General features: G+C 45.2%; 1 protein-coding gene across 1 annotated transcript in view; it reads right to left on the bottom strand.

Moving 5' to 3' along the window:
• Nucleotides 1-18,021, bottom strand: part of CDH1 (cadherin 1) — a 77,431-nt gene that overhangs the window by 25,375 nt on the left and 34,035 nt on the right. Inside the window, exon 3 of the mRNA XM_059903627.1 lies at nucleotides 3,238-3,461. Within this exon, the coding sequence (XP_059759610.1) occupies nucleotides 3,238-3,461 (224 nt within the window). The remainder of the gene's footprint in view (nucleotides 1-3,237; nucleotides 3,462-18,021) is intronic.

Raw genomic sequence — 18,021 nt, 5'->3', positions numbered from 1 at the left:
AATAAGATAGCTGAAGATGGAAGGAAAGATCTTCCAAATTGTTTAAGTGTTTTAAAGTGATTGGTAGTAACACAGTAAAGGTTCCAGGACAATTCCATCTTCCATCCTCCACAGAGTCACCCATCCCTGCCTATCAAGTGAGAGTCAAGCCTTGCTTCCTGGGTTTGAAAATGTGACTCAAAATGCACAACACAGACATGAAATATGACCAGATATCATCACAAAATCCTTCCCAATCCTGCATTCCTGTGTACTAGTCACTCACACACCCCTTAAAACACACCCTCTGCATGAACCTCCTAGAGAAGCAGTCCTGCCCTGGCCAAGGGCAGGCTCTGGAACCAGGCTGCCTAGCTTTGAATCCTCACTGTGACACCTCACCTTCCTGGGCTGATTATTTAACTTCTCTATCCCACACTTTCCTCATGTCTAAAATGAGGATTATATTAGTATCTGCCTCATAGGCTCCTTGGAAGGATAAAACGTGATACTAGTATTGCAGTAAAGCACTTAGAATAGTGCCTGAAACATAGTAAGTGCTCAATAAATGCTAATGATGAAGATGATAGTTGGATTGGTTGTAAAACACTGAGTTATGGTTTTAATGAAGTGGAATTTGGGATTTGACCTGAGCACAGGAATAAATACTAAACTGATTCTCAACACGGTATCCTAAGCCTAAAAATGACCATCTTGCACAGCCATGGTAAAAAAACAGGCCTTGATGAATGAATGCAAATTCATTTGCCATACTGAAGAGGAAGGCAAAGAGCACACCTTGCTGACATCAGGACTATGGAATCTTTTCAGAGAATGATAATAAATAATGATGAACATTGTGCTGGCAAAACATAACATTAACATCTTCATGTGTGAAATTATTATTATTTTTAAATAAAGATATTTATCTATCTATCTATCTATTTATTTATTTGGCTGTGCCGTATGGCTTGTGGGATCTCAGTTCCCTGATCAGGGATTGAACCTGGGACCACGGCAGTGAAAGCCCGGAATCCTAACCACTAGGCCACCAGGGAATTCCCTACATGTGTGAAATTAAAGGGAATCGTGCCTAAACATACTGAACAGGGGATCCATCCCTCAGAAAAAAAGGATACCAGACCAAGAAAACCCATCCAGCCAAAGAGACAAAACTGGAAAGTTAGATCTACTTATATTTTTCCCCCAGCTTTCTTAAGGTATAACTGACAAAATAAAAATTGTTTGTATTTAAGGTGTACGATGTGATGTTTTGATATATATAGGATCTATTCTTATATGAATTAAAAGAGAGGTAAGATTATGACCCCTTCCAGTGTAGGGCCACCTGGCACCACAAGGGTCCCTTGAACTAGGGGCAAACCAAAGTCAACCTCAAACCAGCTGTGGTAGAGTTGCCACTTACCGCTCAATATCCATTCTTTCTTATTTAAAAACAAAAATCTCTCTTTCTCTCCATCTCTCTGTCTCTCTCCCCATATATATATAAATTTCGTGTCCAACAATGTACCTAAGTAAAACTACATTTCCTATACTACACTTGTAGCTAGGTGTGACCATGAAGCCAAGTTCCAACTAATGAGATGTAAGCAGAAATATTGCTTCAAAATTCCACAAAGCCTTCTTTAAAAGGTAGACAACTAAGTGATACATTTTTGGGCTTCCTCCCTTCCAACTTCCTACCATCCAGAGGAAAGGTATGATAAATGGAGATCCAGCAGCCATCTTGGATCATGAGGTATCATTGAGGATGGAAGCCGTATGCTGAGGATGATAGAACAGAAAGGAAAGAAAGAACCTAGCCTCCTGATGACTGCAAGAGTCTCCATACTAGCCACAACTTACCACTGAGTTGCCTTAACTTGAAAGAGAAATACTCTATTTTACATAAACCACTGTAATTTGTGCTTTTCTATAATACGTATTTGAACATAATCATGAAGGCAGATGGCAAAGGTGAAGAGGAAAAGTTGAAAAACCAACTTTGTTTACATCTGTGGATCATAAGAGGTTTCCACACACAGCTGCCCAGCAAGAACTTACCAGGCTGGACTTACATGAATGATGGAATTAATTGGAGACTTAAGTCAGGAAGCCATGTTAATTTAGTTCCCCACATTTCTGGTCTGGCCAATTACACCAGGGAGAAAAATCAGATCTATCAGGACTATTAAATTCCTAGAATCTCAACAGTCTTCAGGGAGAAAGACAAGAGCCAGCCTGAAAGGCCTTGGCACTTACAGTACTTCCACACTCCCAACGCGATAGCGGGATACAACTAGAATGGCCCTCCAGAGAGACGTTTCAGTAGGCAGCGCCATGGGAGCAGTTTAGAAACTGGCAAAGGCATTTGGCTTTGGGTAACAATTTCCAGAAACATTCTTGCCAAGAATCTGGGCAGACATGTATCCTTTCATGTGTGGCCAATGCACCCATCTGTCCACTAAGTATTTACTGGGCTCCTGGTACGTGCCAGGCCTAAGGGCCAGGCACTGCAGATACAATGGGGAAGGATCCTGTGGAGATTATAGTCCAATCAGGCGAAAGCTTCCTGCTGATTCTTCCCCTTCTTTGCCAAGGCCCTCTCCACTAGAGACACGAAGAGCAAAATGACCAGAGAACTGAACTCGTGTTCATTGTTCCTCTGGGAAGGGAATGAGAAGAACAGTTAACAATTACTGAGTACTTATCATACGCCTACCATAGTTCCAGCATCTCACATGTAATAATTCATGGAGTCATTATTATCCCCATTTTACATATAAGGAAAGTCAAGCACAGACAGATTAAATAACTCCCCCAAGTCTACTCGGGTAGTAAATAGAAGGGCTGGTACCCAATCCCAGACAGAATCCATGCCCTTACCTCCTATTCTACACTACCTGCAGAAATAAGGTAGTGTATCTTGCCATCCACCCAACAACAAAAAAAATCCACAGCAAGAACTAGTTCAGTTAGACCAATGGTTCTCAACTAGGGGCTATTTTGCACCCCTTCCGCCCACCCCCAGGGGGCATTGGCAGTGTCTGGAGACAATTTTGGTTGTCACAACTGGCAGAGTGCTGCAAGCATCTAGCGGTTAAGGCCAGGGATGCTGCTAAACATCATATAGTGCAAAGGACACACCCACGGCAAGAAGTTATCCAGCCCCAAATGTGAATAGTGCCAAGGCAGAGAAACCTGGATTAAGCAGCAAACTAAAATAATAGTGAACTTCCAAGAAACACTCCAACGTACATGATGATGGTGGTGGCGATGGCGGTGCACTACTGCCTTCAGGGTCACTTTGGTGGAGAGCTTCCTGCGGGTGGAGTCCCAGGCGTGGACAAGAAAACTCATCTCTGGATGATGAAGGTGTAAAGGCCGTTTGACTGTAACCACGCCATCTGTGCCCACTTTGAATCGGGTGTCATCAGAAACATAGACTGTCCTTGGTAGACCGGTGCATCCTTCAAAACTCACTGCAGGGCATAAATCACAGTGATTAGGAAACTGAGGAGATTAAAGAGCATTCCTTCTCTAGAAATCGAACTTCATTCACCCACCAAAAGCCTGACTCACACAAAACAGTCACAAGTAAAACAGACCACAGTCAGGTGACAGAAGAGCAAAGATATCAAAGTAGTGGATGCCATCATTACGTTCTTCACAATTATAGGGCGACTTAATTGTGGTCTGATTCTTTTCTCATCTACTTGGAGACTGAAAACAGTAAGCTGTCTAGAAAGTAACTTCTCCTTTTCAATAACAAAAAAGGGCCTCTCCTTCAGATGGCTCTTGACGATATGAAAAATAACTGAGATAGAATATCTATTGAGTCCAAAAGTTTGAGACCTAGGTACAGTGAGATGCTGTGGATTAACTACATTTAAATAAACAGTTTCCATTTCAGTAAACAGTGGCAGATAATAAGAGGGAGGCATCACAGCTACATGGTTAAGAGTAAGGACTTAGGCAAATTTTTTAACCTTTCTGAGCCTCAGTTTCTTCATCTTCAAAATGAGGGTAATTATGGTGCTTACCCTCCCGCCCCCAAACATGGTCTTCTTTTCCCTGGCAAGGGTGGGGCTCAAGTCCCAGCTCTGCGACCTTGGGCAAGTCATTGAATCTCTCCGTGCCTCAGTCTACCCATCTGTAGAATGAAGTCATCGATAGCAACTACCTACTAGGCTTGTTGTTTTTTTTTTTTTTTAAGTTTTTTTTTTTTTTTTAATTATTATTTATTTATTTTTGGCTGTGTTGGGTCTTCGTTTCTGTACGAGGGCTTTCTCTAGGTGCAGCAAGTGGGGGCCACTCTTCATCGCGGTGCGCGGGCCTCTCACTGTCGCAGCCTCTCCCGCTGCAGAGCACAGGCTTCAGACGCGCAGGCTCAGTAGTTGTGGCTCACGGGCCTAGTTGCTCCGCGGCATGTGGGATCTTCCCAGACCAGGGCTCGAACCCGTGTCCCCTGCATTGACAGGCGGATTCTCAACCACTGCGCCACCAGGGAAGCCCCTAGGCTTGTTTTAAGATACATAGAACATGGGAGTTCCCTGGCAATCCAGTGGTTAGGACTCCACATGCGTGACATGGCCAAAAAAAAGAAAAATAAAAAAGATACATAGAACAGTGCCTGGCACATAATAGACACTATTAAATAAAAATTTTAAAACAAATGTAGCTTTGGTTAATCATTTATTCAATTTTCCACAAAAGACATGGATAATTGTGATATTCATTAAGTACTGATTATATGCTTCTTTTCCGAGGCATTGAGAGGTAATGCCTGCTTGCAATCTGAGGCCCAGTGGAGAAAGTCATCACTGTCAGTTAGGAGAGACAGTGAAGATTTCATAGGAAAGTCTTCTACCTGAACGTACAACACAGCAAGACAAATGCAAAAGACAGAAGAGAACTACTTGGGTGGGGGAACTTAGGATCAGTGGCTTAGAGACAAAACTATTTAAAGTTTTATAGTTATTAAAGTATTAAAACTCTAAAAGTATTAATACCCAATGCTGGAGAAGCTGTGGTGAAAAGTGTCTGCACTAAACATCAGAGTCCCAAAAGACTCATTCGTTCAACAGGCTTCCATCAAACTATTTGTCAGAAACTGTGCTGGGCTCTAAGGATGAAAAAAATTCTGTGAACAAATAGACAAGGCACCTGCTCCCCTTGAGCTTACACTGTTGTGGAAGAGATGGACATGTAACAAAACCAAATCTCAGGTAGTGACAAATGCTAGATATAAAGGAATTAAAGAAGGTGATACAAGAGTGACAGGGGAAGAGGAAGGCGTGGGGAGGGTGTTAACTTATACTGGATGGTGAGGGCTGGCCTCTGTGAAGTTGGAGGCGTCTTAGTGGGGACCTGAAGGAGCCAGCCTTGCAGAAACCTGGCTCAAGGGCCTTTCAGGCAGAAGGAACAGTCGATAAAACAGTTCCTTCTGGGAAATTCTCAAGTTGGCCTGTTCTCCTCCCTTTCAAATAATTGCCCCCTCATTCCTCCAGTGGGAGTTCGATTTTGTCCAAGAGATCTTTTATAAAAATTCCTACTTTTGTGCCAATTTTGCACGGCTAGACACCTCTACTTGCATAAGGATCAGGTCTCTGCCAGAAAGCCCTATAGCCAGTTATGATGTCTAGACTGCAGTTTTCATTTCTTCCACTAGGGGCCACCCTTGCAAACTTTTCTGAAACCAACAGCCCCACCCTTGCCAGAGAAAGTTAAGACCATGTTTGGGGGCAGGAGGATATGTACCATGATTAGCCCCAATTTGAAGATGAAGAAACTGAGGCTTGTGGGATCTTAGTTCCCCGATCAGGGATTGAACCCGGGCCCTCAGCAGTGAGAACGCGGAGTCTTAACCACTGGACCACCACGGAATTCCCTGCCATGTCCTTACTGAGTGGCCTTAAGCAAAATGCTTAACATCTCTGGGCCTCAGTTTTCTCTACTGGATCCTGAAGGATTCCACAGAGTGAGCCCACCTCTTCCGGGTTTTGTGAGGATTAACCAAGACAGTGAATGCGAGCACATTTTGAAAGTGAAAGAACAAAGCAAGTGGAAGGGGATGAGGATGATTTCTGTGCATTTGAGTAGACAAGCTAGAGGACAAGCATTTGCTACATGAACAGATGAACCAAAAAATGACAAAAGAAGCAAGAAGAAACACAAAATCCTTAAAGGATGGGCAGATACTACCCTTTAAGTCTAAAATAGGAATTTCTGGGGCTTCCCTGGTGGCGCAGTGGTTGAGAATCCGCCTGCCAATGCAGGGGACACGGGTTCGAGCCCTGGTCCGGGAAGATCCCACATGCCGCGGAGCAACTAAGCCCGTGAGCCTGCGCGTCTGGAGCCTGTGCTCCGCAACCGCGATGAAGAGTGGCCCCCGCTCGCCGCAACTGGAGAAAGCCCTCACACAGAAACGAAGACCCAACACAGTCATAAATAAATAAATAAATAAATTTATAAAATAGGAATTTCTTTTCAAACTAGCAAAACAAAATGTTTTTCCAATAACCTTCCCCCAACCCCACCCCAGCAGAAGTAATGGGGGCACCGGACTGTGTTGGGGGCTTGTCATATTAGCAGGTAACAAGAGCTGCCCTCATTTTTCACACTGAATTCCTTTTCCCAACCAGCCCAAATCTGGGCAGTTGGGACAAGCATGATTGGACTTGCCAAGGGTGGTGGCCTGAAAAAATGAAAATGGTTTTGCAAATAACTTAATGCAAGGCTCTTAACCTGCTCTGGGGCATCTCGGTTAAGCTCCGCCCTTTGAGAAGTGACAGAAGTAGTGTGCCCACGACAGGCAGGCTCAACCTGAATTTCCAGGTGCTCATTATCTTTCTGTGCAACCTGAGCCTCTGGGCTGACAAACTAGAAATTATAGGAAAGACCAAGGGGATCTCCAGCTCCGGGAAGGCTCTGGGAAGCTTGCTTTCAACCCTGGCAAGGGCTAGGCAGCATCTCAGGGTACGGTGAACACTAAGGCCAGCATGTAGGAGTAAACAAGAATGGCGAACTGTAGAAACCAGAGGATCAGTACATGGGAATTAGGTATATTTGAACTTTTCTACAATAAAAAGTTAAACAAAAATAAAGCTGGCAAAGGACGAAGTCAGCTTTGCCCTTTCCTAAACTTGTTATTTGGTCACTCGGTTTAGAAACCTAATCCCGAGAGCCAAGAACCCAGTGGCCATCTCTAAATGGGAAGATCTTTTCAACACCATATCATCATTATTGCCATCAAAAACTACACATTCAACTAATAGCTTCAACTACCTTTTATTCACTATTTTCTTAATATTTAAACAAGTGACAACACTATGTGTCAGGCTCTCTTCTAAGCACTTTACAAATATTAACTCGTGTAATCCCAGAACTCTTCGAGGTTGCTACCAGCAGCATCCCCTTTTTAGAGATGGAGAAACTGAGGCAGCTAGTTAAGTGGCAGAGCGAGGACTGGGACCCAGGCAGTCTGAGAGTTCAAGTGCCTGACCATTCTTCCTCGTGCCTGTCTCTACAAGCCAGACCCTTGCCCTGTGCTCTTTTTTTTTTTTTTTTTTAATAGCTACTTTTTTATTATTTATTTATTTATTTATTTTTGGCTGTGTTTGGGTCCTCGGTTCGTGCGAGGGCCTTCTCCAGTTGCGGCAAGCAGGGGCCACTCTTCATCGCGGTGCGGGGACCGCTCTTCATCGCGGTGCGCGGGCCTTTTCACTATCGCGGCCCCTCCCGTTGCGGGGCACAGGCTCCAGACGCGCAGGCTCAGCAGTTGTGGCTCACGGGTCCAGCCGCTCCGCGGCACGTGGGATCTTCCCAGACCAGGGCTCGAACCCGCGTCCCCTGCATTAGCAGGCAGACTCTCAACCACTGCGCCACCAGGGAAGCCCCGCCCTGTGCTCTTTAAGTCCAGTTTTCAGACTGAATCCCCCGCCCGCAGTCACCCTTTGGTATTAGGCATCACCATCCCCATTTTCTTTGCCCTGAATTAAAGGCTGGTGGATACTCTGGTTTCTTTTCAAAATACATAAATTCTTCGCTTTTTACTAAAGGCTGGTGGGAGGAGGGGCCAGGCTGTCGGATCCCAGAGTGAATGTTCTTCACCACTGTTCCCATATGCAAAATGGGGATGGAATACTTATTATGGAAAAACAAAAATGAAAAAAGACATTCTAGAACAGTAGGAATTCTACCCAGCAGGAGGTTAGCAGTAATTTGAGTGGAGGTGGAGGGAAGATTGAAAAAAGTACGATTGGAGGCAGTTTTTTAAAAGGTGCTTTCCTTAAATGTTTTTGTATTATATGGTGTGTTACAATTACAGTAAATTACTTTTGAAAACGACAAAAGTAAGAGTGACTTAAAAAGTATCTTTAACGCATTGTGACTCTTGTATGTTGTTATTCATCCTACAAGTGCCCCATTTTCTTGCGAATTCTGGCAGAAGTAGTAGCTTTAATTACTACTTCTTCACTCTGCAAGAGATGACTGAAGTTCAAAGAAAAATTAACCCCAAGTTCACGAAAAGCTTTTTGGTCCTGGGACAGGCTCTGAGCGCTCAGCAACATTCTTTGCTTGGAATTGCCATTGTGCCACGAACAGTCCTGCTTGAAGGATCCCGTTTCTTCTCCCACCCCCACCCAGCTGGAATGTGAGTGGGTAAGAACAAGACAGTCTCCTAAGCCTCCATATATTTCAGGGAGATAGAAGGACAGGGCCTGCTATCAAAGCCAGCTAACCATAGTTGAGTTATCTGGTAACGAGTGGGATAACCCAGTCTCTTAGAAGCAACTGCTTGAAAGTAGTGTTTTCCCCACACCACACACAAAGGGGTACCTTATGGGTTGTCTCCCACTCCTCAGAAGGCATTTCCCATAGCTAACACCAAAGAACACTGAATTTACTTTTGTTTCAAGGATCACTGGACCTCAGCGTTGGAAGAGAAAATTACACACACAACCTCGAGGGCAAGATCAGAGAGCCTTCTGAGGCTCCTGGAGGTCCCGGGGCCACACTGCCATAGTGTACCCCCAAATCAAGGGCTTTGGTTTCTAACTTAAATACTCAAGATAAAGGACAAGAAGTCTAGGTTGATGGATGAAAGGCACCCTGAGGAGACAGACGTGTGTCATCTAGCTGGGCAGGAGTCCCTTCTCGCCAGTAAGTAGCAATGTTTGTAACTCCAGCCACAAAGCCACAGTTCTCCACGGGTACCACGTCCTAGAAAATTTCTTTCTAGGTTCCATTTTCTTTGATGGCACTGGGCGATTCTAGAATGTCTTCCTTTGGTGGATGTCCACAAATTTACTCACCATTCCAAGTTTAATGGGCACCCATGCTCAGCAGAACAATACTTTTATGTTTAAAAAACGGGAGGGAAAGGATGATGAGGCCTCCAGTTTGTCCACACTCAGGGGATGTTGAAGAGATTCAAGTTGCACTAGGAAGACTATCTTCTTAGCCCCGATAAGTCTCCAGTTATGTGTGTCCATTTGCTACTGAGAACTATGGACAGTAACACAACCTAATAGACTGACTAGACACAGCAGCCCTGGGTGGTAGACTCCAGCAGCCCTAGCTTCTAAACGAGGAAGCAGTCTCTCAGAAGCCTCAGTGAAGAGACTTGGCCAAGCCACACAGCTATGAAGTGGCAGAGCCTGTGGTCTGATGCCCCATCAGGACTTAACCACCAGGCAGCCTGTCTCTTGGTTTGATAAGCCATTTGCGAGACTAGTTGCTAGCTGAATGGCCACAGGGAAGTTAGTTCACACAACAGAATGGGACAGGTGGAGAGTAACCAGAATAAAAATAGCCAAGTTTCCCTGACCCCATCTTCCCCGACACACACTCCCTCCCTCCCTCTCTCTTTGAATAAATGCGGCACCTTGGAAATCCAGTTCCAGGGCCTCAGAAAAACGTAAGGACAGTCAGACAGCCAAGCAAAGCAGGAAGTTTTAAACTTTAGATGTTAAGAATGTTCCTCCTTAGGCCACCACGTTACATAAGCTGAAATAAGTCAGAGTTCCTCTGATCAGCCAACTTAACTCCCAGACAGTTTTCTGGGGAAGATGAGCAGCTCAGAATATCACATTGTACAAGCACAACTTGCAGGTGTGTCCACAGAGCCCGTGCATTGTGCTCCCAGGGCGTCCTCGGCTGGGGCACCCGCACCCCGTCAAATTGCCCTTGTAGACCGGCAGCTCCCATGGGATCCCAGGGATGAGAAGTTTACTTTCATGAAGCTTATCGAGTTCTTTCTCCCAGCCTCCCAGCATGTCCTTGCCCAGAACAAATTATAAGTGGGCTCCATCTTCATTTAACTCACACCCTAAAAACAGATGTCAACAACGGGCGCTGCCTGGGTGGGACGCAAGGACCAAAGTCTCTTCCACTTCTGTTTCCATCAAAACAGACTGGGGTGGGGCTTCCCTGGTGGCGCAGTGGTTAAGAATCTGCCTGCCAATGCAGGGGACACGGGTTCGAGCCCTGTTCCGGGAAGATCCCACATGCCGCGGAGCAACTAAGCCCGTACGCCACAACTACTGAGCCTGTGCTCTAGAGCCCAAGCGCCACAACTACTGAGCCCACGCACCCCATCTACTGAAGACCCCGTGCTCTAGAGCCCGCACTCCGCAACAAGAGAAGCCACCACAATGAGCAGCCCGCGCACCGCAACGAAGAGTAGCCCCCCCCCCACCGCAACTAGAGAAAGCCCATGTGCAGCAACGAAGACCCAACGCCCAAAAATAATAAATAAATAAAAATAACTAAATTAAAAAACACTGGGGTGGAGAGGGGGGCATCAGTGCGCAGAGAAAACAGTGAGGTTGCAGATGAAGGACATATTAGCCCAGGCCCCTGCAAGGGGGAGCCCACAGGATAAAGGGGTGATCCGTCACCCTGGATTTTTCCCCCTTTGTCTTAAGGTTACTCATGCCGCCTGGATCACTCCGGCAGCGCATGTTTGCTCCCAGGTCGTGTTTCTGCTTGGGCTAGCACTGTTTTAGTTCTCGGACAGCAAACACCATAGATGTTGATCGTAATCAGCCCGATGAAAAATGTCATAAATGGCACTTCCACAGTTGGTTAAAAGCCAGTGCAAATACTTTTATGGTTTTACATCTGTGTGAACGGGGTCAAACAGAGTTAAGGTCACATCCCAGCTTCGCTTCTTAGGTGCCACTGTAGGCAAGTTACTTTGACTTCCCTTGAGCATGATTTTCCCCATTCTGTAAAAGGAGACATCCTCATTTCCTTCAAGGGACTGATTCAAGGATTCTTTCTTCAACAAATATTTACAGAGCCCTTACTCATTGCCAAGCATCATTCTAAGGCCTGGGAAATACAGCAGTGAACAAAGCACAGTTCTGCCCTCGTGGGGCTTACATTCCAATGGGGAAGAGATAATTAACAAATAAATTATTAAGTGTCAGGGACTTCCCTGGTGGTCCAGTGGTTAAGACTCCACACTTCCAGTGCAAGGGGTGCGGGTTCGATTCCTGGTTGGGGAAGTAAGATCCCACATGCCGTGTGGCACGGCCAAAAAAAAAAAAAAAAAAAAATTATTAAGTGTCAGTAATGAAAAGTGTTAACAGAGAAAAATAAGCAGGTAAGGGGGTTCCAAGGCTCTGTGCAGCAGCAGGGCTAGAGGGGGCAATTTAATAAAGGGCATTTAGGAAAGGCCTCAAAAAGAGGCATTTGAAGAGACGGTCCCAGCTCCTGGCTGCGTGCCAGAGCCAGGGACTGAGCCACACGGCAGCGTGGGGCGGCGAGGAGCAGAGCGCCGTGGCCTGCTCGGCACTGCACGCCCCCTCGTGCTGGGCCCCGTTCTGGTGCTGAAGACCCAGGCGTGAACACAACAGGTAGTGATCCCTGCCCTCCTGGGGCTCACATTCTAGTGGAATGAGAGTAACACTAGCATGTGGGTCCCACTCAGGCCTGGGAGTGGCGTTGGCTCCCGTCCTTCCAGTCTAGAAGGGCCACAGGGCCTCCCCAGTCCCCTTCCCCTCCTTGAGATAAAGGCCAGAAAAGAGTTCAGTTTTAAATCCTTTGCCTCTCCAGGCCTCTCCTGGACGGTTCAGAAATGAGCCCATTGATAAAACCTCACTCTGCTTAATCTCAATATTCCTGCCTCGGTGGGGCTCTAGTGGCTCCGCTGGAGAAGCAAGGGCGGCTCCTCTGCTCAAGTCCGAGACCGAAGGCTTGGCTTCAGTCTTCCAGGGTGGACGCTAACTGCCAAGGAACCTCAACTCCATTCACTTAAAAAAGGGAGGCAGGGGAAGCAAGTGAATACCACCACCTGCCTGCTGCAGAGGCGGACAGGGACCTCTTCGCCGTCACGGGGAGCGAAACTGGTTTGGTTTCATCAAAAAGAACAAGAAGCCCTCTGGCTTACACACTAAATTGGAGGAGTTTTATTATCCTGGCGCTGCGTGTTAAATATACAAACACCCCACCCACCTGAATAGAGGTGATAATTGATCATTCCCACTGGCTGCAACCCAGCAAACATTCCTGTGGCCAGGTTGGGCAACTCCAGGAACTGTTTGCTTATTGATTAGAAAGAAAAGCCTCCCTTCCACACCACAGATACTGCCCACTTTTCCTTTCTGGTGGGCTCCCCAAGGCCAGGGAGGGCCCTTCTCCCTCCCCCTCTTGCTGGCCCCTCACGGGAAGGGGCGGCTGACAGGCCTGGGCTGGGGAACTGGGTCCTAGGCCCCAGTGCACCGGAAAGGGCTCTCCAGGTTTCGGTTGCCCACTTGTGAAATAAAGCACTTTGACCACAATACCTCTAACCTCATCTCCATCCAGGGTCTAGTGTAATGTGCCATACCCAAGAGACTCTCCAGGGGAGCTTTTTAAAAATACCCAGGCCTGGGCCATGCCCCAGGCTAACTGTTCTCCAAGGCTGGTAAAGCCCCAGCATGGGTATGTTTTAAACCTTCCCCCAGGCGCTTGGAACACCCAGTGGGTGGAGAATTATCCTACAGAGGCTTCCCTAGGAGAGGCAAGAGGCAAAATAACTTATCATAACAACCAATGAGGGAAGTATCACTCTCTCCGGGTTTATCAGTAAAGTCTCAGAGATGTTAAGTGACTCTCCCAAGGTCACACAGCAATGAGTGGCAGAGCTGGGATTCAAATGCAGATCTGGCTGGTCCGAAGACCCACAGTCGGAACGCTGCATTGTCCTGATTCTCCTCTGCCTGGTCTGGTCTTCTGGGTTCCAAGGCCTCTTTCTTTCCCCACCTCTGTCTCTCTTACAGTAGGATGCAAGCACACTCAGTGATTTCCCTTCCCTTTACTCTGGGCTGTTGGATGCGAACGTGATAGGAAAAAACACACTCCTCACGTTCCTTAGGCACTTCTTATCAGGGTGCTTTTGTTACCCACATCTTTCTTTCCCCCAGATCTCAGTCTTTTGTTTTGAATTTCAAAAGCAGTACCTTGCATATATTAGAGGGAAAAAAGTGACAAAACACAGATGACATAGCAGCATTATTCATTACAGCCAAAGACTGGAAACAAACCAAATGTCCAACTGAAGAACAAACAAAATGTGGTATATCCATACAACAGAATATTACTCTGCAATAAGAAGAAATTAATTACTGCTACAAGCTGCACCATGGATGAACGTTGAAAACATTACGCTAAGAGAAAGAAGCCAGTCACAAAAGACCACGTACTGTACGGTTCAATTTATATGAAATATCCAGAATAGACAAATCTATGACTGAAAAATAGATTCGTGGTTGCCTAGGGCTGGGGGGTGGAGAGGGGGAGAGCCAGGGGGTGGCAGGTAAGGGCAAGGGATCTCTTTCTGGGATTATTAAAATGTTCTAAAATTGTTTGTGGTAGCACAACTCTGGGAATATATTGAAAAGCCATTGAATCCTACACTTATTTTATTATTTATTTATTTATTTTTTAATGAGGATGCAGCCCGGCAAAAAGTGGCACCAAGGAGCATTCTGTTTTTTTCCTTTTTTCTTTTTTTTGGCAACTCATTTTATTTTTTTATACAGCAGCTTCTTAGTTATCTATTTCATACATATTAGTGTATATATGTCAATCCCAATCTCCCAATTCATCACACCACCACCACCCCACACCGCCTTCCCCCCTTGGTGTCCATACATTTGTTCTCTGCATCTGTGTCTCTATTTCTGCCTTGCAAACTGGTTCATCTGTACCATTTTTCTAGATTCCACATATATGCGTTAATATATGGTATTTGTTTTTCTCTTTCTGACTTACTTCACTCTGTATGACAGTCTCTAGATCCATCCACGTCTCTACAAATGACCCAGTTTCATTCCTTTTTATGGCTGAATAATATTCCATTGTATATATGTACCACATCATCTTTATCCATTCATGGGCAATTAGGTTGCTTCCATGACCCGGCTATTGTACATAGTGCTGCAGTTAACACTGGGGTGCACGTGTCTTCTTGAATTACGGTTTTCTCCGGGTATATGCCCAGTAGTGGGATTGTTGGGTCATATGGTAATTCTATTTTTAGTTTTTTAAGGAACCTCCATACTGTTTTATCAATTTACATTCCCACCAACAGTGCAAGAGGGTTCCCTTTTCTCCACACCCTCTCCAGCATTTGTTTCTTGTAGGTTTTCTGATGATGCCCATTCTAACTGGTGTGAGGTGATACCTCATTGTAGTTTTGATTTGCATTTCTCTAATAATTAGTGATGTTGAGCAGCTTTTCATGTGCCTCTTGGCCATCTGTATGTCTTCTTTGGAGAAATGTCTGTTTAGGTCTTCTGCCCATTTTTTGATTGGGTTGTTTTTTTAACACTGAGCTGCATGAGCTGTTTATATATTTTGGAGATTAATCCTTTGTCTGTTGATTTGTTTGCAAATGTTTTCTCCCATTCTCAGGGTTGTCTTTGCGTCTTGTTTATAGTTTCCTTTGCTGTGCAAAAGCTTTGAAGTTTCATTAGGTCCCATTTGTTTATTTTTGTTTTTATTTCCATCACTCTAGGAGGTGGGTCAAAAAAGATCTTGCTGCGATTTATGTCAAAGAGTGTTCTTCCTATGTTTTCCTCTAGGAGTTTTATAGTGTCCGGTCTTACATTTAGGTCTTGAATACACTTTGAGTTTATTTTTGTGTATGGTGTTAGGGAGTGTTCTAATTTCATTCTTTTCCATGTAGCTGTCCAGTTTTCCCAGCACCACTTATTGAAGAGACTGTCTTTTCTCCATTGTATATCCTTGCCTCCTTTGTCATAGATTAGTTGACCATAGGTGCATGGGTTTATCTCTGGGCTTTCTATCCTGTTCCATTGGTCTATATTTCTGTTTTTGTGCCAGTACCATATTGTCTTGATTACTGTAGCTTTGTAGTATAGTCTGAAGTCAGGGAGTCTGATTCCTCCAGCTCCGTTTTTTTCCCCTCAAGATTGCTTTGGCTGAATCCTACACTTTAAATGGGTATAATGTATGATGTGTGAATTATATCTCAAAACTATTACCAAAAAATTAAAAAGGGAGAAATAAAAAAAGAATAAGAAGAGCCAAAAGCACAAAACACTCGTGGTCCCAACCACGCAGAGAAGCCACTGTCAATGCTTCAGATCCTGGTCCACCCCTTTCCTGATTCGCTTACTTCCCCTGATCTGCATCCCATGGTATCCTCTGCTTTTCTAAAATTAGGGTATGAACACTACTATATTTTTAAAGATCTTCTTTCCCAATTTTCTTCTTTCTCCCCATTTTCCCATCAAAAAAAAAAATCCAACTATATAGTTATTAGGATAGATAAAATATGGTATAGCTGCTCAGGAATAAAAGGGAACAAAAGGGACTTCCCTGGTGGCGCAGTGGTTAAGAATCTGCCTGCCAATGCAGGGGACACGGATTTGAGCCCTGGTCCGGGAAGATCCCACATGCTGCAGAGCAACTGAGCCCGTGCGCCACAACCCCTGAAGCCCGCACGCCTAGAGCCCGTGCTCCACAACAAGAGAAGCCACCGCAATGAGAAGCCCATGGACGGCAATGAAGAGCAGCCCTGGCTCTCAGCAACTAGAGAAAGCCCGTGCAGCAACAAAGCAACAAGACCCAGCACAGCCAAAAATAAACAAATAAATAAACAAATAAAATAAAAAAAAAAAAAAAGGGGGAACAAAATACAATAGCATAGATAAACTTAAAGGCATTATGCTAAGTTAAAGAAAATGACAAAAGACTGCAGAAGACTATCAGCCCTGGAGATAGGATTCAGTTAGTCTGGGGCAGGGCCCAGGCCTGGGTATTTTTAAAAAGCACACAAAAGACATATTCCATTTATATGAAAATTCTAGAAAACTAGAGACAGTAAGCAGATCAGTGGTTGCCTGGAGCTGGGGTGGGTGTGGGCTTGATTGCCAACAGGCACAAGGGAACTTGGGAGGTGATAAAAGTATTCTAAAACTGGGTTGTGGCAACAGCCCCACAGCCGTTGTACATTTATAAAAATCATCTGCCTGTATGCTTGCAATGGGTAAACTGTATGGTATGTAAATTACATCTCAATGAATCTGTAAAAAATATAGTTGCTAGGATTTCCTTTGAGGACTCCATGAGCCTAAGGCCCAGGGTTCAAAAAAGACTCAATCCATTCACCTAATAACGCAAGGTCAGAGTTATGAAAAAGTGGAGAGGGAAAAGACAGGCCATAAATAATTCTTAATTAACAATAATTAGAAGAGTAAATATTCAATCTAATGATAGTCATTATGTGCGGGCATTGTGCTGAGCACCTCACAAACACTCCTAAATTGCTATGAAGCCGGTGGGGTTTTTTTAATCCCCTTGATCCTGATGAGCCCCTGAGGCCCAGAAAGGCTTGAGTCACTTGCTCAAGGTCAGAGAGCCAGTCTCTGAAGTTAGTCACACAGCCAGGACCAGCCAAGGCTGGTTGATCCACTAGGCTAAAACTGTTCTGCCTTGCTGACCTAAATGGGAAGGAAATCTAAAAAAGAAGGGATGTACATATACGTGTAACTGATTCACTTTGCTGTACAGCAGAAACTAACACAACATCGTAAAGCAACTATACTCTAATAAAAATTAATTTTAAAATAGATAAATGATTAAAATAAATAAATAAAAATAAATAAAACTGTTCTGGCTTGAGGAAGGAGAGAGGTTCCAGGGGAAGTTGAGAGCAAGGTGAGATGGGCGCAAACCCACGCTGGGCACAAAGGTAGGTTGCTGAAACCAGAGAGTGACTCTCTGTACAAGAATATAACCCAGAGAGAAGCATGCACCAATCTGGGCGCAGTATTTCCCGAGCGCTAGCTGACATGGAAACGCGCTGACGCCGGCTGTGGAAACACGGGAAGCCGGCGTGGAGCTTGGAATTTTGAATCATTCAGTAACTCATGAACAAGGTCTGGAAACCTCTTCTCCAACACAAAGAACGAATATGAGGCTTGCACCATTTGCAACTGTGGGCTGTGCTGGAAAAGCTTGGGCCCTCTGCCTCTGACATTTGGAACACAACCCCTCAAACGGCCCCAAAGAACAGCTGGACGCCAAGGCTGCACAAGTTAGGCATTTCCCACAGTCTCCAGGTCACATGCATTTGCAGATGACTCCAAAACAAGTGCTCGCTTGTCCGAGAGCGCTTACAAGAGGAGGCTTTTTTTCGATGGAGGCTAGCATCATTTTGCATCATCAAGAACAAATAAGCATTGATGGGAAAGGCAGTTGCTTCCAAGAGTGTTTGCTAAATCTGCTCAACTGGCTCTAAAGGTAAACGCTCAGCGTCCCACGCCCACCACCGTGCGCAGGCTCCTGGGAAAGAAATCCCACAACCAATCCGGCATCCCTCCGAGTCCCGGGAAAAAGCAGAAACTTCTCAGACTGGCGTGCTCACACCAAGAATTCCATGTAGGCAAGACAAAGAAAGAAGAAAAGAAAATTACATGAAGACCACCAGCCCACGGGTCCCAGGTGCAAGCAGGTGCTGCACAGAACCAGAGTCACGGGGTAACTGTCGTAAGACTCTGGGGTACACTTGCTGCCACAAGG

Source organism: Balaenoptera ricei, chromosome 19, assembly GCF_028023285.1.
Source record: "Balaenoptera ricei isolate mBalRic1 chromosome 19, mBalRic1.hap2, whole genome shotgun sequence".
Taxonomy (NCBI): domain Eukaryota; kingdom Metazoa; phylum Chordata; class Mammalia; order Artiodactyla; family Balaenopteridae; genus Balaenoptera; species Balaenoptera ricei.
Note: the sequence above shows the minus strand (reverse complement) of the source record. Positions and strands in the feature narration are given on the sequence as shown.